General features: G+C 40.0%; 1 protein-coding gene across 47 annotated transcripts in view; it reads left to right on the forward strand.

Moving 5' to 3' along the window:
• rims2 (regulating synaptic membrane exocytosis 2) overlaps positions 1-27,489 on the forward strand; it is a 157,397-nt gene that overhangs the window by 62,447 nt on the left and 67,461 nt on the right. For 32 of the 47 annotated variants that reach the window (XM_023330840.1, XM_023330845.1, XM_023330862.1 and 29 more), the window contains 6 exons: positions 10,364-11,307; positions 19,889-20,100; positions 21,486-21,605; positions 24,366-24,465; positions 24,545-24,668; positions 26,738-26,784. In XM_023330840.1, coding sequence (XP_023186608.1) covers positions 10,364-11,307; positions 19,889-20,100; positions 21,486-21,605; positions 24,366-24,465; positions 24,545-24,668; positions 26,738-26,784 — 1,547 coding nt within the window. Of the gene's footprint in view, positions 1-10,363; positions 11,308-19,549; positions 19,618-19,888; positions 20,101-21,485; positions 21,606-24,365; positions 24,466-24,544; positions 24,669-26,737; positions 26,785-27,489 lie in introns of all 47 variants that reach the window. The other 15 variants (XM_023330850.1, XM_023330855.1, XM_023330876.1 and 12 more) reach the window with 1 other exon arrangement.

The following is a 27,489-nucleotide window of genomic DNA, read 5'->3' on the forward strand; positions in this document are numbered from 1 at the left end:
CAGCTGGAACCTCTGCTGATTTCACAGGAGAGTCATTGATTAGTTCAGAGATGTTATTTCTGGGCTCCAAAGATTAGATTCTGCGGGCCGCCGTGCTGCTTTTCCATTTCTTTTCTTGGTGCCAGACAGCCACACGGCATCACTGGCTTTGACTTCGAATGGGGAAAAAAACAAGAGGAAATGCATAGGAGGAGTCTATGAAATGACTTGTGTGTCAAAGAGAGGATAAAATGGGAGGATATTAAGATGGTACTTTCGTAGCAGAAATGGAGTCAATCACCTGGTCACGTTTGAATATGCTGGTTTAGAATTAAGACTGCATCTCACCAAGTTCTCTGGCGAGAACACTTTGGATAATGAGCGATTATTGACGAGCACCGAGCATTAAGTATGCAACACAAGAGCCTTTTAGTACTTTAATGTTTGAAAATATTTTTGTGGCATTTGTGTATAAGTTGAGTTTCACCCGTTGTGCTCTAACATGCATTTAGAAAGCTGTTTGGTGACGCTTAGTTTTAGAGACAGTCATCTCTCATGAGTAACCAGGAGACACCAGAAGATCTAAGTAGGATGTATTCACAAGCAACCGTGGAAACAAGACCCTTACTCGCTGATTTGTTTAAAGCAACAAAAAGACATGATGCTGTCCACATAACAATCACAGGAAGAAGGTTTTTCCTAGTATGTCAAGTCAAATAGTTTTATAAAGCACATCTCAACAACAGGGCAGGTCAAAGTGCTTTACATCATTAAAGCATAACACAGTAACCAATTATGAAATGGGAAATAAATATCACATTTTCTCAAAATCATCAAGAATAATTGTCATCAAATATGTTGATCAGTGTTCCGGTAATTATTCATCAAAGTCAACTCTACACAGGTTTGGTTTTCAGCCTTGATTTAAAGGGACTCAGTAGCAGCATTATTTGACAATACGAAAATAAATTTGCCTAATGGAAACAAGCCAATTTACAAAATTCTATTTTTTTTTATAAAACCTTTGGGTGCTCTGATGAGGAGGGATTTATTTTTTGTGGCCACATTGAAATTGGTTTATTTAGCAAAAGTGCAATGGAAACACTTTTCATATCACAGGAGTCTTGTGATCAACAACAAGATGTTGCCACTGGCGCAAACCACGAAGAAGAAAACAGGAAGTAGTTGGAGGATGACTGGATTTTTCAGTAGCTTATCACATGAACAGACTTATTAATTTGATTGATTTTAATTGCACTTCTTATTTAATGGAAACCCTGCAATTATGAAATGTTCTTTTTTTTTTTTACTTTAGAGGAATATTGACAGTGTCTTGCGTACATTTGTAATAGAAACGCAGCTAGAGTTTCGGCTGTTTTGCGGTTGTCTGGAGGTTTGTTCCAGATTTGTGATGCATAGAAGCTGAATGCTGCTTCTCCATGTTTGGGTCTGCTGCTGGGGACACAGAGCAGAACCAGAGCTAGAACCAGGAGACCTCAGAGGTCTGGAAGGTTGATACAACAACAGCAGATCTTTAATGTATTATGGTGCTATACCGTTCCGTGATTTATAAACTAACCCAAGGATTTAAAAGTCTATTCTCTGAGCTACAGGGAGCCAGTGTAGTGACTTAAGAACTGGGGTGATGTGCTCTAACTTCCTGGTTTTAGTCAGAACACCAGCAGCGGCATTCTGGATCAGCTACAACTATCTGACTGACTTTTAGGCAGACACTGTTATCAATGCGACTAAAGATAAACGCATGGACTAGTTTCTCAAGATCTTCCTGAGATGTTAGCGCTTTAATCCTGGAAATGTTCTTCAGGTGATAGAAGGACAACATGTAATTGTATTTACATGTCGCTGAAGGTTCAGGTCTGAGTCCATCAATACACGCAGATTTTGCACTTGCTCTCTAGTTTCTAGCAGTAATAACTGAAGCTGCATGCTGACCCTGGATGTTCTTCTTTAGTGTGTACATTTCTCAATTCTCAGCTTGAAATCAAGTTCTCTTGGGGGCAGAGTCGACTTCCACTTTGACCCGGCCCCATTTGTGCTCATGAGCGCGGCAAGGCGATAATCTTAGCAGTCAGTTTTTAAGAGTTGCTGTTTTAATCAAAGCACTCGCCCACACCGCATTCCCCTGTAGTTTAGAACTTTCCCCATGCCTTCATTTGTACAGTAAATTATAATATTTATGTTTGTAATAGTATACAAACATTAAAGCTCAGTAGCATATGTTCTGCTGAGCAATTCCCTGTGCTGTCTGCCTGTTTTCTGCTCCAAATAGGTGATTGCTTGATGACGTTAGTGTTGTGCTGAGCAATTAAATTTTTTCTGATAGCTGGTCTTGGCAGTATGACACAAAAAAAAGTACACATGCTCTGCTTCTCTAACCTTTTCCTGTAGGGAGGGGAGGAGCAAGCTGCAGTGTAACAGTCATGACTTGTAGCTAATCTAATATTCTGCTGAGGCTTGGCCTACATAGAGTACTAGCGGTGCCTCTTCTTAAAAAGGAAGCCTTACAGGCAGTGCAGTATGCATGATACAGTATAGAACACATGCAGCAGATCAACACCATGTAAACACACAGAGCACTACTTGTTATGTTTGCAGCCGTGGAGGCATGTGGCTGGCTCTCCGTTTACTTGCTTCGCTTTTCGTGAAGCGTTAATGGAAATGCATGTGGGACTGTCGTGAGTTGCTGTGGATGGAACTGTTCTTTCCGGCAGGGTGTAATCGGCTCAGACAGAGCATGACATCTGCAGTCTGTGGTCTCTATTTGAATCTTTCCCACTACATATGTTCTTTAAAGAGATTGTGTTGAATAATTAGGTTTTTTTTCCTCATGTTTGTGAATTATTGCAGGGATATTTTTTGATCTTTGTGACAATTTCTTCAGACTCTAAGGTCATATGCTTGAATAGTATTTTAGCAAAGGCTTGGATATCTGCTTATTGTGCATTGAGATATTTCAGTTTTGGATCTGTTTGTACCATACATTTTGTTGCCTAACACATGACTGCATATTTGCCTCGTAATTTGCCAGCTAACCATTGGTATTCTTACTGCTGGAAACCCTCCACATTTTGTTATGTCACAGCCGCAAGCTTCAATTCTTCTTCTGGACTTTGACTGAGTCATCCTAACACAGAAATACACTTCAATCCACAGTTTTCCACAGTAGCTGTGGCTGTATGTTTAAGGCTTTTGTCCTTTTGGAAGGTCAAGCTCTACCACAGTTTCAAATATTTTACCATTTTTTTTGTAGGATTGTTCTTTTTTACTTTTACTTTAGTAATATTACTGTAAAGTATCACCACTCTTACTGGAGTAAAACCACTGCAAGCAACTCCGGTGAATGAACAACAAACCTATTTTAAACTAAAATACGGCAGACAAAGACACACACACACACCTACAGTTTATGTCAAAGTGAGACTTCCTGTTTGTACACAAGCTTTGTTGTTCTGTCGTTATCTGCTTGAGCCATTTGGGCCGTTTGGAGGTGAACAGGAGACAGCAAACATTATGTATTGTTACTAGAAGTCCTTTACATTGTTCTAACAAGTATTGGCTTCTTAGTTGTTTTTTTATAATAAAAAAAAGGACTTGGAAAATTGCTTCTTATGCCTAAATGTGTAATTTTTTTAAATCATGTTATTTATCTGTAAATTTCTTTTCTTTATAGTCTTTAAAATGCCACAATTTTCACATAGCTTTATAATGTTGTCTGTCTGATATTCTTGTTAAATAATAACCTTATAAAGTGATGAGTTATTCGGTGCTTCAGCGTTTTTACCAAATACATTTGTACCCACTCTAGCATAATTTCCTACTTTGTACTATTACTTAAATAAAGACAAAGTGGTTCTACTCTAACATGAGTCCGTGTTTGGGTCCTCTGCCCCCCTCTGGCCTTACATGGCTTGTGACAAACTGAAAATGGCAATCTTACAACTTTCTCCCAACAATGTTTTTTTTTTCCTGCATCTCTTCCATGAAGGCCTAATGTGTGGAGAGCACCACTGCTGATAAAGAGCGAGACAGATTTTCTTCTCGTCACCATCTGGCTTGAGTGTATACTGCTTTTTAAAATACAGAGGGGGGGAAAAAAGTGTTTCTCTCTGTCCGTCTTTTTCCGAATTCTGTGCCTGATTGGGGAAGATGGAATGTATTAACGCACATTAATCAACAATTATATTGTGAAAGGCTGGAATGAAAAGCACATAGCTGCTGCATCTTGGTAAGAAGCTGGAGCTTAACAACAATTTTTATTTCTCAACGATATTTTTCTGCCAGGAACCTGCAAAACCGCTGGGTTTCCAATTAGACAGCATGTAAATATAGATGGATAGAGAGGTCCTTTATTAATCTCATGTGGGAAATTGTTTTGCCGCAGCACCAACATCAGCAAAATGATTAAAAAAAAGAGACCTGTTTATCTGTCAATAAAGAGATCAGACATGCATCTCTTCATTGTTTAAGGTTGTCAACTATTGATGTTCGGATGTGCAGATTTTTCTAAGCACTAGAAGTAACTTCAAGATGCTGAAATAGACTCTGTGAATCACACATTTGCACTAAAAACATTTGGTCCCATTGGTCCACTGTCACAAAATCCCTGACCTGAAAATAAAAATGAAAATGCCTGAAAAAAGATTAAAACAAAGCAGGTATGATGCCTTCACGAGGATACAGAATCTGTCATGGTATGTCCATTTGTAGACTGTATAGGCTTTACTTTTTACGCCTCTTCGTATCCCTTCTTTATGTTTAATTCAGCGCTTAAAAAAATCACATTGACTTTATGTGTTTTAGGGATCATAGAAAGTCAAGCTCCCTAAGAGCGAACCCAGAACTCCCAATTTAGTTGCTGAGGACTGATGCGGTTGGTAGGAATTAGAAGGAAGGTCACTTCTCAGTCTCCAGCCAGATGGAGATCACATGACTTAGGTTTCAAATCAGAAAAATCCTCTCTCTCTCTCTCTTTGCCCCAGAAGCCTTTGGAGCACAATCATAAACGGTGCCATTGATCCTAATCCAGCAGTGTGTTGGTGTCGTTTTAGATTAGACTGCACAAACCAAACTATCAGAGGCGTAGCCGCTTGCTGGTTGCTGGTTCCTGGTTGCTGCTCTGCTGTGATTTGGGTGATGGAAATTTTTACCTTTCTCGTCTGATCTGGATTTAAATAGTTTTTAATCGTATTCTGGAACAAGGGAATTAAATGCCTTACTTTCACTTTAAGGAACATCCCAGATACTCTGGAACTGCTTGACTCATTCTAGTGCAGTAGGATGACTCTCGCAGCTTTATTTAGACTCTTTTAGACATTTCTGTCTTTCCTCCTTCGTCCTCTCCATGTTTGTTTTTCCTTTCTTTTTTTCCACACCTTTTTGTTTCTTTAGATTTTTTTTACTCTCCTTTATTTCTTTTGAGACAAAATTGTTTAATCTTGTCAGAGATGAGAGCTGTGCAGCACATCTCTCTCTCTTTTTTTCTTGACATCTTTTCGTCAGACGTAAAGTAGAGGCATCCCCGTCTGAGCCTTGATTGCTTTTGGCTTCCTGTTTTATCGTACTTCTTCATTAGGAGCAGAAGCAGAACAGTGTCAGAGTCATTTCTGCGAGACATTATCCATTTATGTGTGCACCTCATCCTGCTGGATTTTTTAATTTTATTTTATTTTTTATCATGTAGGTGAGCAGATATGAAACGTAGTTCCAGTTTGGTTATATTTTGATTGGAAGGCATCTCCGGATGCCGTGGATTTGAACTGGGGCAGCCTCCGTGAATAGAGTCTGTTTCTGTGAGGATTTGAGCCGAGCTTCACCTTCAGATTTAACGATTTCATTGTTCAAGGTTAGTGTTTCTCCTTGTTTTAGAGTCGATTTTACAGTTAAACATGGAACTTGTGGAAAAGTTATGGTGCAGCTGTACAGTCGTTCCACAGAAGATGTTTTGTTGCTGTGGAAAATGCAATTCTCGTCTGCCGGATGTGAGGGTTTGAAAGCATCTGTAGCTGAACTGAAAATTTGATCAGTTCATTTGATCAATTCATGCTGTACTATTAGAATAGTACAGCATTACACTATAGATAAGCTAACCTGTTAATTGTTAATGTGAATACATGAGAGAATGCACATGTTATCTGATATGATAGCAATGATAGTGATGATAAGAACTATTCATTTCTTCTTTTTTGGGGGTAACTGTATGGCTGTGACTCCATGGTACACAATCACAGCCCCGCAAACACAAATACTGCTCGTGAAAAACACCTCCGTTTGTAAAACGCTTCTTTAGGACACCAGTCACATAACAAAGTGTGATTTGTATCACTAAACTGCAGACACCAACTGCTTTTAATTATTTTTGTTGATACTTTGATTGAACAAACAGTTGAGAAAATGGTAAAACCAACAATGCGGACGGTTTCGGCGTATTTTAAACATCATTAATTGGAATTCCTTGTGAAAACAATAAATAAAAATTCTTATTATGGCAAGAAATGTATCACGATACATGATAAGCGATACCATAAATGCCCACCCCTACCTGACATTCATGATTTCTTTGGACTGAAATGGGAAGAAAGGCAACCAGGGAAGAACCCTACATGGAGAACATGCAAACATGCAAATTGACACTATTCATAGTGGAGTCAAAACTGGGACAGCCTTCCGACCGACAGACTCACTTGTCATTACACACCAGCTTATCAGGGATTTTCACCAATTGTTTTTTTTTCTGTTTGCTTGTGTGGAAGAATGTATGAAGGTTTTATCATGGCAAGCCAATGTCAGGTCACTGATAATCTTTTTGGGCCCCACTTTTTAATCTTACAAGACCATAGTGTAATCCCATGATTTTTGTGAACCGTGGACTAAATGCGCTACGCTTCTTTTGATAGACGGTGTCCTTACAAAAATGATTATCACTGGAATCACCTGTAGAGCAGTGGAAGTTCACCACATGGCTGGCAGCAGAACCCATGGCAGAATGGCTGCCTTGGCTGGCAGCATAACAACATTTTCTGTTGTTATCGGCGACTACATCTACAAGACTACAGCCACACCAAGGACTGCTCCCACTTCCACGTCTCCATGCAAGACATAGAGCCCCAAAGACTGTGAACTGTATTCATATAGCTTGAACTTGTTCACTTTTTGTCACAGTGTCACTCAAAACTGGGAAGTGTTTTACTAAGATTTTATATAATGCACAATTGTGATAACATTTTTAAAGCAAAATCTGGAAGGTTTTGGTACTTTGTCCATCTAAACCGAAGATTTTGCCCATTTCTTTTTGCACAATAGTGCAAACTCACTTGGACAGAGCAGTGGCGCTCTTAAGGTGGGCCGGGGGAGCTGGAGGCATGACTATTAGCTACTGTTGGTTCATTATTGGTCTTCAACAAAATGCTGTGGCACTTACAAATCATCTGTGTTCACACTGAATTCAAACTAAACACACGTGGACTAAATTTTCTGATTCCTACCTACAACAGGACACATTTGCCTGGTACTTGCTTTTCAAAAATGTAATCCATTCATTCATTTTGTAGACCTGCTTAGTTTTTTTTATTCTACAGATGATAAATCAGTTACATTTTTCAGTTGTAGAGTAAAATAGCATGGCGTCGTGCTATACTTCCTAAGTGTTTTGAGAAGGGTTGCAGGATGCTAGCTCTGGTCTTGGTCACCCTGCTGTGGGTGGAGGTAAATGGCACATCACAATGGCTGCTGTAGCGGTGTGTGTGGGTGTGTGTGTGTGTGTGAGAGAGAGCAGGACAGATTTTGTGCTCTTCCTCTGGTCTTGTCCAAATTGAATACTGAATATTGGTGGAGCCGAGCTGTTAGCTTGATTGCAAGCTGCCATGGGCATTTTATGCAAGGCTAAATGTAGGCAGTAAAATGTGGTACCCGAGTCAGGATGAATTACATGTTGCCAAAATGCACTTTGTTTATGTCTGCTGTGTTTGACATGTGCACCTACTTTACGAGGTTTGTGTTCTGGTTTTTCCATTTCCTAGAACTTCAAGTTTTTCTTTGGAACTGAAAGTTTTCTTTAGCTTCTACAGCGGCAAACGTGAAATGCAAACCCAAACTCACTGCCATGTGGGAACGGGCACAGGATAGACCTGTTCATAGGAAAGTTCCGTAAATCATTTGCCTCAGATGCAGCTCCATCTGCAACTCTGGTTTTGTGTAAAGTTGTGTAAGTCTACCACAGATTAGTTAAGAAGCAATTAATCGTCATGTTACCAGCTGGTAAGGATAAGAAAAAGTGTAATAATTATATCAACTATAGAGAAAGTCAGTATTAAAGCTGGGATATGTAACCTTTAAGAAATATGTTTTTTTACATAAAACTGTCTCTATGTCATGACAGTATGACTGATAAAATGGGAAAAAATTGAGCACCAGGAGGAAGGTCTTAGTGCTGTCAATCACCCTCATGTATGCGCTGTTCACAGCCTTCACCTTGCTCTCTTCTACGCTACAGCTTGTACACATCAGCAGAGCCTGCCATAAAAGATAAGGCTACTTAGCATAGCCATCCATGACGGCCAATAAACAGTTTGTTCTGTAACGGTAAGTTGTTTATTCGCCATTAGCACATGTAGCAGCGAGTACATGAGCATGATTAACACCGCTAAGACCCTCCTCCGGGCTCTGATTGGTTATTTTTGGTTTGTGGTTCTTTAGATAGCAACAGTAGCTCAGGCAGGAGGTGGAGGAAATCGATCTTTTCACAGATTATCTGCCGCATATTATGCTGTCACAACATAGTGAGTTTTAAAAAATATGTAAAGAGAAAACAAACATATTTTTTGAAAGAGTTACACACCACAGCTCTTTAATGCCTTGTTTCCTGCTGACTGAATAAGGGGAAAATTAAGCTTTATTATTATTTTATGTTTTGCAACACTACATCATCAGCCACTTAGCTGGTGCTTTGATTTTGTTTTCACCTTTTGTTGCCAAAACTGTAGGCTACAGATTTAAAGTGGCACGTGCACTCCATCAAACATATATATATATATATATATATATATATATATATATATATATATATATATATATATATATGATAGAACAGGGAGGAAAAAGATTACATTACAATATTTCAAGAAAAATGCTATTTCATTTTCCTGTCGGTGTGATGGTCTAGTTTGTTGATATCCTTCCTGTCCATTTGAGTAACACATGCCTTTGTGTCCTGTTGTTTTGGAAAGCACATTTTGTCCTACACAGTTGTTAAACTTTCTCTCCTTTCTAACAGCCCATACATTAAATGTACAGTAGTTCACAACCTTGTTCGCTGCACTCGTTCATCATTCTGTCTCTCCCCAGAGCTGGCACTTTGTTTTAGAGAGATTATTCAGTACTCAACATAGAAAACTCATCCGAGAGAACATGTTTGCCTGGCTGTACCCATCCACAGTGTTTATATCTGCTATATTACCAATCCATTACGGTCACACCAACCCTCAGTGGTCTGTGATGCAGCAGGCGAGGGTCATACCTGTTCATTCCTCTTCAGTGCATCAGCCAATCACACGCTGGGATTTTCTTACCTTGACCACAGAGCTGAGCTGGCAGCAGTGATTTATGAAGCCCTTTAAAATGTATGGAAAGTTGTCGGGTACAAAATGAAGGGGATGCTTCACGGAGCTTTTTCCTTACTGAAATGTCATTATTACTTTGGAGTAAAAAAGGGGAAGAAATGTAAGAGAAAAGTGGCTCATGAATAATTAACTTTGAATAAAGAAATAAACGCATTATTGGACAATTAGCCACCCCCAGGCTCTCCATCTTCTTCACCAGGGTTTCCTTTTTGACGTCCGATTCAGTAGAGAATGGATGCAATAATTTCACCTGGCTCCATTGTTGTTCATGTATTAATGTAATCCTATAATACCATGACTTTTTACATTTTTTTATTCTATATTTTTTTTACTGTTTTATTTTTCTTAATATGAAAAGGTACTGAGGAATCTTTGGTGATGTGAATCTTTCACTCATCTTATGATTCGATTTGATTCAAACTCGATTTTTGATTCAAAACGACTATTTATACTAATTTCTGCTCCAATTAATTGGGGTCCAAAGGATCCGCGTGATCTAGTCTTGGAAGGCAGATTGATAAATAGAGACATTAAAGTGTCTTTTTCTGTCACATTTATCATGTTTTAAACATTAACCCTTGCTTTTTTATTGCTTTTTTTGCAATAGGTGACGGTATGTCGTTTTTATGACGTAAATCACTTTGAACTGCTTTGTTGCTGAATGTGCTATAGAAATAAACCTGAACTTGAACTTTGCTGTTTGCTCAGTGGATTGTGTGACACGCCTGTTCTTCTTTTTTCCCCTTCAGGAAACGAAGCCCGTCTGCATCCAGGGATCCAAACCAAAAATACGACCAAAGGGAAGGGGGGGACCAGTATGCACCCACAGACGGCAGCATGCCCAGATCACCGTCAGACTACGGGGATGTGGACCCACGGCGGGATCCGCAGGGCCCACACATATTCCCCGACGTCAATGCGATGCGGTCGGGCTACCGGGACCGCCGGGGCCCCGGCCGCTGGCACTCCCAGGAATATCCGCTGGACCAAGAGCTAGACGGGCCACCCAGTGACTTTGACCTCCAGCGCCAGCGCCAGGAGGAGTTCCAGACGCGGTACCGCAGCGACCCCAACCTGGCACGCTACCCCGTGAAGCCCCAACCCTACGAGGAGCAGATGAGGATGCACGCCGAAGTGGGCCGGCTGAGGCACGAGCGCCGCCACAGCGACGTCTCCCTGGCCTACACAGAGCAGGACGAGCCGGGCCCCATCAGACTGTCCCGCCAGCATCTCACTGAGCGCCGGCCGCCGATGGTGGGACAGCGCTCATACTCCGTCGACCGTTCTTCCCCTGGACCCATGGGGCCGAACCTCGGAGGTCACAGGGGCTCCAACTGCAGCCCCCCGACACCGCATCGGAGCCCCGTGCTCGGTGACCGGTCGGGGGACCTGCGGCGAGGAGACCTGGGCGTCGGAGGGGACCCCATGATGAGGCAGCAACACCACCTGGATCCCAATTCGGCCGTCCGCAAAACCAAAAGGGAGAAGATGGAGAGCATGCTGAGGAACGACTCTCTCAGCTCGGACCAGTCGGAGTCGGTGCGGCCGCCGCCCCCCAAGCCTCACAAAACCAAAAAGGGTGGAAAGATGAGGCAGGTGTCGCTGAGCAGCTCAGAGGAGGAGCTGGCCACGACGCCGGAGTACACAAGCTGTGAGGATGTGGAGATTGAGAGTGAGTCAGTCAGTGAAAAAGGTAGGAGCCTGCACACCCCTCTCTCTCTTTATCATATTTATATGTTTATCAAATGCTAGTATATCATCACTTTCCTAAAACAATAACCTATTTCTTTTGAAAAAACAAAAAGAGGTGGTGATTATTTGTATTTTATTTATTTATTTATTTTTTGCCAAAATCACTTTTGGCAAAAACATTACGTATTATTTTAGTAAGGTGACGATATGATATACAAGTATTTTGTACTGCTTTTTGGGCATTGTTAAGCTACTATGCAGTAATATTTTTCTTTTGAAAATTGAATTTTTTAAAAATAGTTCATTATGTAATTACTGCTTCTGTCTCATGTTGATTATTGATGCTGTTGATGACTTAAATACTGTATAACTTTCAGTTTCCCCAGTCTGCGCTATGAACGTCTGTGTTATTTGTGTGTGTGTGTGTGTGTGCGTGTGTGTGTGTGTGTGTCTGAGCGTGTGTATAGTTTTATGTGTATAACTCATTATTTTCAGTTAAACATATACTTGAATGTGAACTATTTCTAATCATAAAAACCAATAATCATCACCATCTCTTCTCTGGAGTTACAAATTTATGTAAAGAATTGTTGCATGAAAAGTCAAGAGACCATAGCAGTCACTGCATGTTTCTTGTAAGACTTCAAATTAAACAAGGGACTTCAGAATTTCACATTTGGGAAAATATTTGTGAGAACTGACAGTAATGAATCTTATATCTCAGCCGTGCTGTGCTGCAGGTTGTTAGTTGTTAAGCTTTAGTTGTTAAGGGAACAGCTGCAGCAGTTCCTGTCCCTTTAAGGAGGAGGCTAGTAGTTCTTGAACTCTCCTGATGTGTTTCAGTGTGAACGGATGTTAATTTTTGTGCATACCATATCAGGTCAACATATCTCCAGCAATTTTTCTGATCTTGAAGTTTTCTTCCTCAGCTCCTTTGCTTTACACACTGCCTTGCAAAGGTTTTCTTCCCCACTTCAAATTTTTCACATTTTGTCACATTATAACAACAAACTTCAATGTATTCTTGTTGGGGACTAAACAACAGAAAACTGGAAGTAAAAAAATTAGGTTAACTATGATTTTTTTTTTTTTTTTTTTTTTGACAAATAAGAATAAAATGTGCCATGATGGCATCCCTACGCAGTTGTGTGAGCTTTAATTTCAGTATTAAGGCAGCAGTTTTAGTTGGTCTTAGAGAGCTTGTGTGCATTGACAGCATTATGAAGACAAAGTAACATAGCAGACAGGACATGGAAAATGATGTAAAAAAGTTTAAAGACTATATGTGTGGTAGAAGCTGCACTGGTCAAAATTAAATGGTTTGACCAAAATGTTACTAAAATGAGTGTCAGATATGTTTCTATATGTAACTGTAGTTCCATATCACCATAAACACACCATAACAAAACAGGGCTGAAACGATCAATCACATTATTTGTGATTAATCGTTTATGAAAATAATCAACTAATTTGCTAATTGATTAATCGTTAACCAGAATATACAGACTCTAAAAAAAAGGCCATCTATTGAGGGAAAAATACATTCAGAGTTATAATTAGGCCAAAACTGTACCAGAAATATATACATTTATTTATTTTATTTTCCATTAAAAAAGGAGTTTATTTATTTGCATTTTTAATGTATTTCTAATATTGTATAAAAAAGGCTTAAGTGGTTAAATGAATTATCAGCTGTCAATTGTCAGAATAATCTACTACTAAAGTAATTATTAGTTGACAAATGCTGTAGAAGGGCTTTTCTTTAGAGGCCCTCGTCAATTCTGACTAGCCCTGACCTACTGTACACAGAAAAATGGTAATTTCTTAAACTGGTAGTGAAATGTTCGAAATGACCTGCAGGTTTAATTGTAGTGAAATATGTTTTTACAATGTCTTGACTTTAAGGATGTGAACACAAATACACACCGCGCTTTCCAGATTTTAAATTTGAAAAAAAAAAGAAGAAAGTATTATTTTCTGTAAACGTCACAATTGTGCTCTACTCTGTGTTGTACTGTGTTACATTAATATACATCGAAGTTTGTGTTTGTAACATGAGAAGGTGCAGAACTGGGGGTATGAAAACTTTTAAACGGCACTCTTTGTTCTAATGATTGGTGCGGCAAATTAGAGGAGAAACCCAGGGAGCAGCCACAGTGGATGTGTGGTGAACAAAGGGATGCTGTCTCAATTTTTTAAAATAATTTTATCCTTCACTGATGCCTAGAGATGTTTCAGGATAACAAGTGACCAGAGGGCGTGTCTGTATCCTACTGACCTGAGCCTTTTGTCTTGGTGCAGTGTTATGAGTCTTTGTAAAGAAAGCTACTACGAGGTGGTAAACAGTGTACGATTCAATCAAAACGGGAAGAAAGCTGTTCAGATTAAAGGATAAATAGGAGAGAGCTGCTTTGGACTTAATGGCCACATTTAGACTAATAGTTTCCTCTGCATGTGCTTCTAGTATTTTTCTAATAAGCTCTTTATTTCAGTGATTAGTAGTCAGGTTATTTGAAACTCATTTGTAATTATTAGTTCTTACTACCACTTGTGTTTACTGTACTGTATGGTTCTTATCAGCTTTACCAAGAAACAGGAAAAAAAAGAAAGAAAACTGAACACACCGGACACCAGATCTTTTGTCCTGCCTGCACTGAGATAGAAACTCTCATTCCAACAAGTGATTTGAGGGACTTTAAAACACTCTTTAGCCTAAAAGCAGCAACCAGAAAAATAAAAGACAGAAGTAGTTGATGCTAAATAAATAGGGATGTAGTAAAATAATTAGTGTATATGTTCATACATTATATAACACTATCAACATAAATAAATAAAATTTAAAAAATTTGAAAGCTCAGTTCCTCGATATATAATAAGAAATCAAGGCCAATGAATTCATTTGGCTGGCTTCAGTTTTTGTGCGTTGTGGTAAGAGAAGCAGCTCAGCGCTGATAATACATTATTAATGTGGGAGTTTCCATGTTTACAGGTAGCCAAAATAGGGTCTTGAAAGGGTCACAGCTTCTGTGTTTCTGTCTGTGTCTGCAGCTTCCACAGGCCAGCCTTCATGAAAGGAAGAGGAAAATCAGAGCTCAGCTGTTGAACTTTCCAGACTAGCCGAAGCCGAACGTTGTTCTCATTAGAGCTTATGTCAGAAATCCATGTTCTGATTATTGCTTTGCTTCGCTGATATGCAGCAGAGTCAAAACATGAAATCTGAAAACATTGTGTTTGTTTGTGGATCACAGTCAAAGCAAAACTATTTAAAAATGCTAAATATGAAACTGTCTGGCAGTTGTCACACATCCATTATTGTTTAGTTTTCAAGGAGTCTTGAATGATTTCAAATTTCTGAAATATTTTTGCTGCTCTTTGTGCTTCAACTTGTGCAAATCGATGTCTAACAGGTTCCAGCTGGGTGCTGATGGTGGTGGTGGAGTTTGACGGTGTATCTTTTAGGTTTGTTTCCTGTTGTAGTAACACTTGTTCCTACAAGCCCAGTATTATTGTGTGCTGCTGCAAAACGCATTAGTGATGTTGGTAATGCTGGTTCTACTTAAATTACCAGTATTTTCATCAGATACACATTAGATCTTGTGTATTTTTATGACTATGACTTCATAACAATTTTAAGTTAACTTTTGGAATTTTGGTCCTTTGTGCTTGACAGCTTTTCTCTGCTCATCTGGAGTTTGCAGGTTTTGCTGTTGTCAGCATGCATTGCTCTGTTTGGCCTTTGACTTGACTCTAGAATGCTTTGGTCCTATGGTTCATTCTGATGCAGCTTCACAAACCTAAGTTGTGACACCAGATTGTCTTGTTTCTCCTCATGCTGGTTTTGCTGTCTTTAAGAGTCGGGTTGCAAAATGTGCAACATAGCTTCACTTTACAAATTTCACAGTCTGATCTTGGGATAATTTGCTGGGATGTCCACGTTTGGAAAAAAAATTGGGAGTCGTATTAAATGTTTTTCCACCTGTGAGTAATCTTTCTCACTCTCTTAATTTATTTTAAACTGCCTGAAGTCTGTGATTATTTCTGTCCTTCTTGGCATTGTGTTTTTACACTCCTGCACGGCCCAGAGCAGTTTCTGCTTCCCTGTTCATAAAGAGGCGGCCACAGAAGTTAATGATCAAGTGCAACATTGTCCACTGATGCTGCCAGAGCAACTACTGTACATCAGCTGCAGGCACTTATGAGATATCAGTCATATTCCATTACATTTGTCATTGCAATATTAGTGTGCAACATGAACATCTCAAAGGACTGCTTAGACAAAGTATTTGATGGAGTATTATCCTGTCATATTTATTCTGAGCACACTGATGATTTTATATATTTATCTATAACGATGGACTGCCTACATACACTTTTTTTATACAGTGGCGGAGATAATAATGCTCATAGAGATGAGTGGGAGATTTGTTTAACGATAAAGGATGAAAAATGTTACAAAAAAGTGTGTTTGATGTCATCAAGTTCATAATCATAGTTTTCTGCATTAGCATTGCAATGAAGTTTGCTCCGATCCACTTTTTTCACTTCTGATACCGATGCAGATATTTGAGGTTAAGTATCGGTCGATACCGATCCGATACAAAAAAACAGCTAAATTGACTCAAAACATTTATAAAAAAAAAAAAAACAGGCATAAATGAACTGAATTACAAATGTATTTGATAACTCTGCACCAGTAAAGCTCACTGAAATACACTAGTAGATTCACAAGCTTAGTCAAACATGTAAAAACAATTTTAATTTGTTCAGTCAGTGCAATTAGGAGATTAACAAATAAATTGAGAAACTGAAGCTGACTAAAACAATAGCTTGACTATTTTTGGTCAAATACGTAAAAACTAAACTGCAACAAGCCTTCTTTAAAATGGTTCAGAAAGTGCAATTAGGAATTCAAAATATGAAGTTAGATATATTGCAGATATGGTCAGATTGTGGAATAGGTTTATTTGTATGCCAGATCATATATTAAGAAAACACATTTTCCTTTGGGATTTCACAAACAGGTATGCTTGAACCAGACAAATTGAGACATTTGAGGAGGCAGATTTTCAGTACATTTATAGGACTAAGTTAAGATGTAATATTGAAAAGCTTAAACTGTTTTATTTTGAGGTGTGTAAGCGTAAGTGGGCATTTGATATCTTATATAAACAAAAATAACGTGCTTATATTTTACTAAAAGATGCCTATATGGTCTTGAGCCATATGCATCATGGAACTTGTCTAAAAAACGACGGTCCGTGTGGGTCCAGTTTAGATCTGGCACTTTGCCATTGGAGACCGGACGTTTTCGTTCAGTCCCAGTGGAAGACCGAAGATGTTCTTTGTGTGATTTGGGGGAAATTGAGAGTGAAGTGCACTTTTTATTTTACTGTCCTTTGTACTTGAGTTGGAGAAATGATTTATTACTAAAATACTGGATATTTATCCAGATTTATTTTATTTAACTTATGAGGATAAAATGCGTTAAGTATTTTGTGTTTCCACAAAACATAACGTAGAGTTATCGTGAATAGATCTGCCCTTATGGATCGGGCACATTGTCATCGATACCCGATACAGAATTTTTTTCAATATCAGGACCGATACAGACATCAGTATTGGATTGGTGGATCTCTAATATTTTCCTGATGTGATGTAGCCCTATGAGTTTTGATTTGACACAAAAATAACCTTTTGCTTCCTGTAATAAGTGCACATGAATCTCTTAAAATGTGACCATTCAGTCTGTCTAGGCAGACGTGAAACGGCAGTAAGCTGCTGAAGGTGTAGCGGTGACACAGAGCAGAGCTAAGCAGGATGTACGTCCCGCTCTCAGGTCTGCAGCGCTCTTCTGGGGGTCTTTAAGGACGGACGAGGAAACAAGAGCGGTTCAGTCTGAGAGGAGGATGAAGCTGGAGGAGGAAGGATGTGTCTGCTGTTCCAGGTCTGACTGCTGTCTCTGAGCACCGGAGACTGATTTACCGCGATGGTCCTCTCTCCTTTTCCTCTTTATTGATTCCTCTGACATGCAGTCTCATAATAGTGCCGAACACACAGAAAAGGAGAGAATAGCCAGCTAACTGCAGCAGACAGGCGGACACTGTGTAACAACAACCTAAATTACACTGCCATTAATGGCTTTTGCCCTCCGTGTTTGCCCCTCTGTAAGTCCGTGGGTTTGTAGTTTGTCAACATGGCGCAAAATCCCACAAAGAAAGTCTTATTAATTTGGACATTTCACCTCAAAAGGTAATTTTGCCGCTTTTATATATTAAAAATGGCCTTTTAGTCTTCGAGTTTCACCAGGACGTCATATCTCCTTAGTATCGTGACGATGTTTTAAACATACACATTGTTTCACCCCCGCCTCTATTTATTTTTTTTTTCTGCTCTCACACTTCGAATTGTAGTAAAAACAGCATCAATAATTAATGATCCAATTAATAGTTTACACTGGTTTTTATTGAGCTGTCAGAGTGATGGAGAGCCTGGAGTTGGTGAACTCCGGCACTGCCTGCGCTCTGCCTTCGACCTGAATCAGCACTTTGGAGGGGGGCCTCGGAGCCGGGGCGAAGCGGCAGGGCCGGGCACGCAGTGCTGATGCGCATAATTTATGGCTTTGATGAGTTTCCTGCTCTCTGAAAAACCACACTGTGCCTCGGTGGGAATCGATGCCCCACTGTGGTGTGCCACTGTTAATAAAGCTTCTGGGAAGGGAGTGTGTAAATGCTGGACGCTGAGTGAGGGGCGGAGAGGGGAGAGAGAGCTGGTGAGTGTGGAGGATGGAAAAATATTAAAGTAGTTGCAACTACAACCAGACTTTATAATGCTCGCCTAAAAAGACGTAAACACAATAGAGTCAAACTGGAAGGCAGCAAACGCTTTCTGTCCTGAACCTGGCCCACAGAACAGAGTGTACAGTAGACCACACACACCGTTCTGTTGTTATGCAACTCATTGGGGAGGCCTCGCTGCTATGCCATGACGCATGGTCCACCAATGACCATCCATTGGTGGACCATGCACTACCACCTACAAGACACTTTTGGTCATCTCTACTCTCAGTTGTCAGTTAAAGGACCACACATCCTAGCGCGTGTGACGTCTATAATGTTTAGGTAAAATGCATTTCTAGGTACGATACAAAATGTACGTGCTGCCTTCAGGCTCCCATCTGCAGTACTGCAGTCGGCTCTCAGTAGCTGCTTTTCCATTACAGAAGTGTCCAGATCTTTGTAGGTTTTCTGGTAATCACAACCCCCCACACAATTTTGCATTTGCTGTGTTTCTATTAAATAAGAAATGAAATTAATAAATATGCTTGTTTGCGCAATAGGTCATTAAAAGAAATGCCACACAGTGATGCTCTAACTACTTCCGGCCATTTTCTTCTTCGTGGTTTGAGCCAGTGGCAACATCAAGTTGTTGATTATGTGACTCGTGTGATGTGAAAAAAGTTTCCATTGCTGTTTTTTTGTGAAAAGAACCAATTTCAATACGACCAAAAAAACCACCTCATCCTAGCGCCAAGACTTTTTCAAAATTGGCTTTGTTCCATTAACGAGTTCATCTTCAAACTGTCAAATTGCACGACTATATTGTCAGTGGAAACATAGCTTCTGACGTCGAAGTGCAACATCAACAACTGGCCTAAATTCTAAAAATATGTATGCATTTTTTTCTTTTACAGCAATGTCTCAATGTAAAGAACAGAAGATGTGCCTAAATAATCAAACATAATATTCGCAAAAGTGACATTTTTAGACAGTAAAAGTTTGAAAATTTCAAGTATATCACAGCATTTCTATATAGTTTGCTGTTGTCCACTCTTTATGTGAGGTTTTCTAATATCCATGATGAATTCTCTTCATGTGTTTCGAGTAAAAACCTGGATCCCAGTTTAATATTAATACATGTGCAATCATTAATCATCCATCAGATTAATACCTGAGTGGCATCGTCGTTTCTCCACAGGAACCTTAGCAGTTACACATGCTCACCGTCTGAGTTCGGGGCAGTGTGTGAAAGTATGTAGGTGCGGGTGTGTGTGTGTGTTTGGAGTGAATATGTGGACGTCTCGTCAAAGTGATGTAGGTGTAATACATGTATGTGCTTGTGTATGTCTGGTTTGTGGTGTCCTCACTTGTCCCTCTTGCTGTCCTCTCTCGTGTATTCGCGTCCCACTACCCCCCTCCTTCCCTCCACCCCCGCCCTCTAAACCCCTCCGCCCCCTCACATTACAGGAGATATGGATGGCCATTGGTGGGACCATGCGTCATGGCATAGCAGCGAGGCCTCCCCAATGTCTTTGGTGAGACATGTGGAGCCCTGCCCTGACCCTCTTCCCCTCCTGTACCCCCCACCCCCACGTCCTGTCCTCTAATCCCATCTCTCTCTCTTTCTCTCTCTCTGTTTCTGTCTCTGTCTTTACTGTCCCATTCCCCCCATCTCCTCCATCCCCAAACACCCTACCCCCCCGATCTCCCCGAGTCCTTTGTCATTTCATGTTTTCCTTTGTTTTATTTACACCTTTGCATGTTGTTTTTTCTGTTTTCTTTCTGTTTTTTATCCCACGCCTGTAGGGGAGAGTCAAAGGGGAAAAAGAAAAACTATTGGGCAGGCATTTAAATCCGAGCCGGCACACACCTTATCTGAGAGGCAAAAGAAAATGGTGCGCTTTGGGGGACACTCATTTGAAGAGGACTTGGCATGGTGTGAACCACAGGTTAAAGACTCGGGAGTTGATACGTGCAGTAGCACTACCCTAAACGAGGAGCATAGCCATAGTGAGAAGGTACTGAGAAAATGTAGCCTGCATTTTGTGATTCTTCTTCTTGTTTATGATTTACCCATTCAGTATTTGTTTACTTTCTCTCACCACGTTCAGTCGGATGAGATGTTTACTTTCAGAGTTTTTATTTGTCAAAGTTAATTTTCCTCACAACTTGGTTATTTCTTTTTATCCGATCACATTTTTGCTAAAAAAAAAAACCAACAACAAAAAAAACACAGACACACACAAGTTTTGGAATCTCTCTCTCTTTGCTTGCTACTTGTACTTGCTGTTTTGCTCTCCTAACAGAAGACACACATGACACAGTAGCTGTTAAACGATAGCACTTGACGCACAACCTCTTTGTTTGTCATGGCACACAGAAATGTGGGTCTCTCCCAGGAGATTATTATCTCCTAGTTGCATGCTCGTTCTCCTTTCGTACATTGTGTTTCTTGCTCTGCAGCAGTCCTGTTTAGCTCAGTAGGATCACCTTCTACTCAGGCCTCTCCTCCTCACTCTACTTTCCTATCCCACACCACCCAGTCCAGACAGAAACCTGCTCCCCCCTCCCCCCTGCCTCCAAACACCCCTTCACTCACTTTAATAGCAAAACCCCAAACATACACAAAAATGGGAAGGTTGAATTTGTTTTGCACCAAAAATGTAAACATTTGTTTTTCTTTTTTCCCTTCCCTTCCCCCCCTTTTCTTTTTTTTTTCAGTTGTGGGATTTTACTTTATCTGTGTCTCTTGGCTTTACTTTGAATCATTGGTGTTGCATTCTTATTATTATTATTATTATTATTATTATTATTATTATTTTTTTTTTATCCGGCACCCAGTGGTCTACTTCATTTGAACCTGTATCATGGGTTGCCTTTCCTCCCCTCCTTCTTGTTGTGCCGTCTGCTTCTCCCCTCACCGCTCAACTTGGTGGTTGCCTGTTCGTGTGCAGCGAAGCGTCTGAGCGCCGCTCCGCTCTCTCTGCTTCTGTTTAAAGTGCTGGTTTGAGGGGGAGTGTTAGGGCTGCTTGCTTTACTCTGCATGGGATGCTGCATGAAGCTCACTCCAACCTCACACCAGCAGGTTCACACAAGCTCTGGAAGTTAGTAACTACACCAGCTGAATTCTGACTGTAAAAATGTCAATTTCTTCCCCAAATGTACGAATTACATTTATTGGTGAATTCAGAATTAAACCACCAATGTACGCATTTTTCAAACAAGAAAGCATCCCTCATAAATCGTCAGAGTTTGTGTGAACTTTCTTCCCCCAAAGTCAACTCTGACTGTTACCTTCATGCCCCCTTTTCACCAGAGACAGTTGTCTGCTTTGCTCTGGTTTGACCCCTTTCAAATGAGTGAGTTGTTAAACAAAAGGTGTATTGTTGCTCTGACTTTGTAGCACCCGGTGACATGGCAGCCATCCAAAGACGGAGATCGCCTCATTGGCCGTATTTTGCTCAACAAGCGCATGAAAGATGGAAGTGTGCCTCGAGACTCAGGAGCTCTACTTGGTCTGAAAGTGAGTTTCTAATACAGCGATGTGGAAAAGTATTTGCCTCCTTGTAGGTGTCTTCTGTCAATCTCAGTAAATACAAAATGCTTTTATTATTAAGGCAAAAATCTAGTCTAACCAAGCTGGCCCTATGTCAAAAACTGCCTTAAGACATTTGTGTACTATGCAGTGTTTTACATCACTGTGGAAGAGTTTTTTTCAGCCACATTTTAGGATTATCAAGCAGTATTAAGCAGGTTTACCACTGCTTAATGTTTCCTACATTTCTAGATCTTCACTGGGTTTCAATTGAGTCCAAAAGTCTTAAGAATGGCTTTGGAACCCTTTCTAGACTGAAAGCTTTCAATGACTTTGTCATCTGTGCTGGCATTTCTTTAAATCAGGCAATGTCATGTTGCCATTGGTCATTATTATTATTTTGTCAGTCAGATAGTAATAAGGCTTGGGTCTGGCCATTGCTGTTGGCTGTGCTATGCTGGTTAGGTTAGCTTTTTTTCTATTCATTTTTGTCTGCAGTTTAAATTTGTTGAATAATTTAAAACATTTAATATTGAAAAAAAAAAAAGCAAAAACAGACTTTTTAAGGGGGCAAACACTTTTTCACAGCACTGGAACTCTGTTTACTGTATCTGTATTGCCATATGATTCACAGTAAATGATTTGATTTACACATACATTTAGATAACATGTAAAATAATGGTCAAATTCTATATGTAGTGACAGACATTTAATATGTTGCCACTTAAATAATGATTGATAATTGCTATAAAAAGTGGTTTTAACTTCTAAGAGACACAAAGATCACTTTTTTCCTGTGATTTTGTGTTTATTCACAATTGGTTTATTTATCTTTACTTCCTATGCCAGTGTGTTAGATATGCAAAATCAAGCTCAAGTTCAGCAGGTAGCTAATGAGGACTTTGTTTTTGTAAATTGTTATATGTTTAGTGAGATTTGAAATATGAACAGACGAGCTGGGACTTGTATTTTATGTAGCTTTACTCATCTGTTCAAAGGTTTATTACTTAAAAACTCAATGTTATGTAATGAAGTTTACTAATGGACTCAATGTGCTCCACATTTTCTTAAATGCTATTCTTTTGAAATTTATAACTATGATCACGAATTAAGATTTTTGTTATCGACAAGTCTGTTTTAATTGCTAAAATTGTACAAAATTTCAAAGTTTTAAAAATGACCAGTAACAGCATCAACATTTATTTAAAAATGTACTTAATTTTACTTAAAAGCAAGAATTTTCACTTTTAAATTTTACACATGATAAGTCTTTGGTTCTAAAGTCCATAATTCTCTAGTTTATTTTTATGTTTGGCTAATTTTAGCCCTGAATGTTGTTTGCTTTACATTGCTGCATAGTTTGGTATTAATACTTAGAAACTCTTTTACTTCTTATATACTTGATTATGTTCTTGATATGGAACAAGTGGGGAAAATCAAGTGTTCATAAAATATACAACATAAAAATGTTGTATCCTCCTATAATTGGATCATATAAATATGCAAGCTAACTCTCTTTACTGGTGTACCTTTGAATTACTTTTAGTTTGTTTTTTTATTATTTCCGTTTTATTTCGAGTTTTCTACTTTTTGTTTTGTTTTGTTTCAACATAACCACGTCATTGCCCAGGCTGAGTGCTGTTGCTTTTTTCTTTATTTCTTATTTTTTTCCCCATTTGTTTTATTTCTGCAGTTGTAGATGTTACAGTCACTTAGCACTGTTGCATAAAGCCTGCCACGGGGAGAGATAACCTAGAGCAGCAAGATGGGGAAAAATCATTACTGATTGAATGAACCTCCTGAAATGGCATGTTTGTGTCTGCTCAGTGCTTCTGTGCGTTTCTGTCCGCTCAGCAGCTGCAGCCGACCAGCCAGCCATCCGTCAGGCTGCCAGCCTCGCCCTCGCTGACCATCTTTCTCTCATCTCCTCTGCTGGCCTTCCATTCGAGCTCCTGCCTATTACATAAAGTCATTTCATTTAGCCGACTTCTCTAAGCTTCTTTGTATGTTGGCATTCAGCTGCCATTAAAAGGGATTTTTTTATTTATTTTTTATTTGTACGCTGCCGGTGTAAGCTGAGTGCAGCAGTGTACAGCAGTTCAGTACTGTACCGTGCAGACCTAACCCACGGCCGTTTCAGAGCCACAGAGCTGTGCTAAAAAGCATCCCCGGGGACTGAAGTAGAGCCACGGACGGTTTTTAGAAGTTACGGGTTCACATTTACCAATGACTTTCTCCAGGAAACGCTTTTATTTTAGTTTCAGATCTCTTAGGCTGCTTCTACTGACATGACATTCAGCAGAAAATAAATATAAGTACTAGGAGTGCACTGACTGGAGTTTTCTGGCTAAATCTTTACAAAAGCCTGAGCTGCCGATTCCGATTTTGGCCGATATTGATTTTTTGGTCAAAAATGTTGCTAAATATAACAAGAAAGTCACTGAGCTGGTAACAGTGGGGTGACTATTGTTAATTGAAAACATCTAGACATGACATGGTGGGTGGGTCTATCAGTCAAACCTCTCTCATGGCAGAGCAAAAGAGGACAGTGGTTGATTTTTAGACCTTTGAAGAGGTAGATAAGCTTGGTGGACAAGTATTGGCAAATCTCTGGTCTCCCACCATTAAGGAAATCTGTGACAATTTATCAATGCACCCCTAAAAAATACTCTGCACGCTCTAGTACAACACAAGTTTACTTCACAAATATGTTTTGTGCTAATCCAGTGATAATTTCTACTTTCACAGGTAGTTGGAGGCAAGATGACAGAATCTGGCAGACTTTGTGCTTTTATCACTAAAGTGAGGAAAGGAAGTCTAGCAGACACAGTTGGACACCTAAGACCAGGTATCAAAAGCACACCCCGTCTGTTGTTTACATTCCATATCTAGAAGCAAATAAATGATCTCATTTGGTGTTTCTGCAGGTGACCAGGTTCTGGAGTGGAACGGACGGATTTTACAGGGAGCCACATTTAAAGAAGTTTACAATATCATATTAGAATCCAAGCCTGAGCCTCAGGTGGAGCTGGTAGTCTCACGGCCTATAGGGTGAGCACGGAAAATTAGACCTCAGTCCCACACCCGCTGCTAACATCCATTCAAAGTGAACTGGGACTGTCCTTCCTCCCTCAGTTAACAAACAAAACTGTTCAGTTAATTGGTATTTCTAAATTTCGCTTATGAGTGTGTGCGTGTGTATGGTGGTTTGTCCCGTGTGTCTCTGAGTTGCCCTGTGATGGACAGGGGACCTGTCTAGGGTATGCCTCCCTTCTTGCCCAATGAGCCCTGAAGATAAGCACAGCCTCCCCCAACCCTGGAAGGACAAGCAAGTAAAGACAATGGATTGATGGATGGATGACAGCTAGTCTGGAACTAGTAAAAGGCTCTCTGCTAGTGGCCTCGCTTTGCTTGGCTAGGATAGGTTCTCTCAGACTGCTCCTGGCCAGGTAGGTGGTTTCTCTGTGGGGACTCCCCCTGGTGTCTTTGGAGACCTCTGAGACCTACCTGGCCTTTGTTGGAATTGTGTTGGTGTGGGTAGAAGAAGAGGGGTGGTGATTTGAGAGCTGGACCCAGGGGTATTACTGGGAATAGGGAAGCTAAAGGCCTGGTTATTGAACATAATTGGTGGGGACTGTAGGTGTAAGAAGGCCTGGAGTCAGTGGCGGCATCTTAGGGAGAGGGTGGAGGGGACAATGGGCTCTTCCCCTCTTAGTATGGCGTTGTTTGTGCAGGTGCTTGGGTTGTGTCTCAGAGCCATAGGTCACCGCTATCGGGTGACCTATGGCTTTGGGGGATGTATTGGGGGGGCTATGGGACTTCTTTGGACTCAGATGGTTATCCCTCTTCCGTGACCACTCACAGGCTAGCTCACCAGATAGAATGGTAAGGATGGCAGGGCCCTAACCTGGTACGTTGGCCCTTATCTCTTCCGAAGCCATGAGAAAACCTTGTTAGAGAAGGCATGACGCAACAGACTCTTTGAAATACCAGGACTTTCAAATCATGATCTGATATAGATTAACTGCAGTCTTAAAGCAATGAAATTTGTAAGACCCATAATCAACCTTATGCCATGGCTTTCACAGTATCTGGTTTCCATTCATTGTCTTTACTCAAATATCCTTGTATGGTCACTGGGAGGCCAGTGCACATCTCCAGCAGTCATTGAGGCCGAGGTACGGTAAACTCTTGTCAGGTCAGCACAGGGAAACATAGAGAGACACACAGGACAAACAGACCATTTATCCTAACAGTGTGCGGGAGGAAACCAGAGACCCATCAGGATTTAAACCCATGACCTTCTTAGTGCAAGGCATCAGTGCTATATGTAGTCCACAAATCACAAAATCAAAGTTAATTGTCTCATAATCTTGGACAACACATCATAGCATCACTCACATCAGTGACTTTTATTGACTTTTTCCTCGATGTTGCTCTCAGACAGAGCAGGGGTCCTCAAATCCAGACCTCGAGGGCCAGTGTCAACTTTTAGATGTGTGAGGAGGTGATTCTGCGCTGAGGAGGTGATTCTCAGCGCAGTAAAGTCCGCCAGGGTCCTGCTAACGGCCGCCTTATTTGATTCAGGTGTGGTGAAGCAGGCACACATCTAAAAAGCAAGACACGGGCTCTCGAGGTTTTGAAGAGCCCTGATATAAAGGATTATACTTCACAAATTTTATGTTGAAGGATGAGTTAGGGAGGTTTTAGGCTCCACCTCTGTCTGTGATTTTTCCATTTTGATATGTGTTAAATAGATACTCTAAAAGCAAATTTTTGGGAGCAAAGCATGTTATCTTAAAAAATTAGCTTCTAAAGGGCCAATGCCACATTGCTTTATCAGCATATTTTCCTTTTATCTTCTGGCTTTGTCATTACCAGCTCTGTATGAAATTTACCAGAGTTTCTGGTAAAGTAATGTTTTTGAACAAAAATTATTTAAAAACTGGCACTTTACTTTGTCAGTTTCTAATCTAACCTACTTTTACCTGCTGAGGAGGCTGATGGCAGAATGAAGAATAATGTGATACAGTGTATTCAGCATTAGCTTAAATTGATCCACTCAGTTCTTTTCCATATTGTACTGTTCTTTTCACTTCTTGTTCATATCTGTTTTCCAGAGATATTCCGAGGATACCTGACAGCACACATGCACAACTGGAATCAAGTAAGTATTCTCATAATCTTTAGCAAGTATTAACCCACACATATGTATTATTAAACAGTCTGTAAATATTAAGATTAGAAAATACTCATTGCCAATTCATAAACCTTTTCAGAACTCAAATAGTTCTCTTGGGCAGTCATGGACCAAATATAAACAGAAACCAGTCCTGCTACAGAAATAGAACTTTTGCGCGGTCCCTGTTCTAAATGTGTAGCTCTTAGAGGGTAGATGCCAAACATTTCCCACTGGTTGAATATCCTATTAATCATATTTTTTGTCAGAATTAAATTACCTAAAGGTTGTTCTGTATTTTCATTTGCAAGCACACCGTGTAAACCCAGCCACCTTCCAGTGTTTGCAGTGTTTGCATTTAAATATAAGAAACCGCCGACTTCCAGAGATGGAGAGAGGAAAAAGGTTTCCATCAAAACCTTTTTTTCCAGAGATTTTAACCAGTAAAGTTTAAATATTTTTCAACGTTTATGTTCTGAAATGCGTACGACAGTGTTTACAACTGATTGGGATTGTCCCTGGTTATAATTTTGAATGGAGCAGACATGCAGAGTTCATTTAAAATCCACTGTACCTACACATTCTCACACAGTTTTCAATAGCAGTCCATGGCCTTCAAGGTGCAACTGCTATAAAACAATCTAATGTCAATGCTGTACTACTCCTTACTCTTTTTCTCTCTATCTAGTTTTA

This window comes from Xiphophorus maculatus, chromosome 3 (genome assembly GCF_002775205.1).
Source record: "Xiphophorus maculatus strain JP 163 A chromosome 3, X_maculatus-5.0-male, whole genome shotgun sequence".
Lineage (NCBI taxonomy): Eukaryota > Metazoa > Chordata > Actinopteri > Cyprinodontiformes > Poeciliidae > Xiphophorus > Xiphophorus maculatus.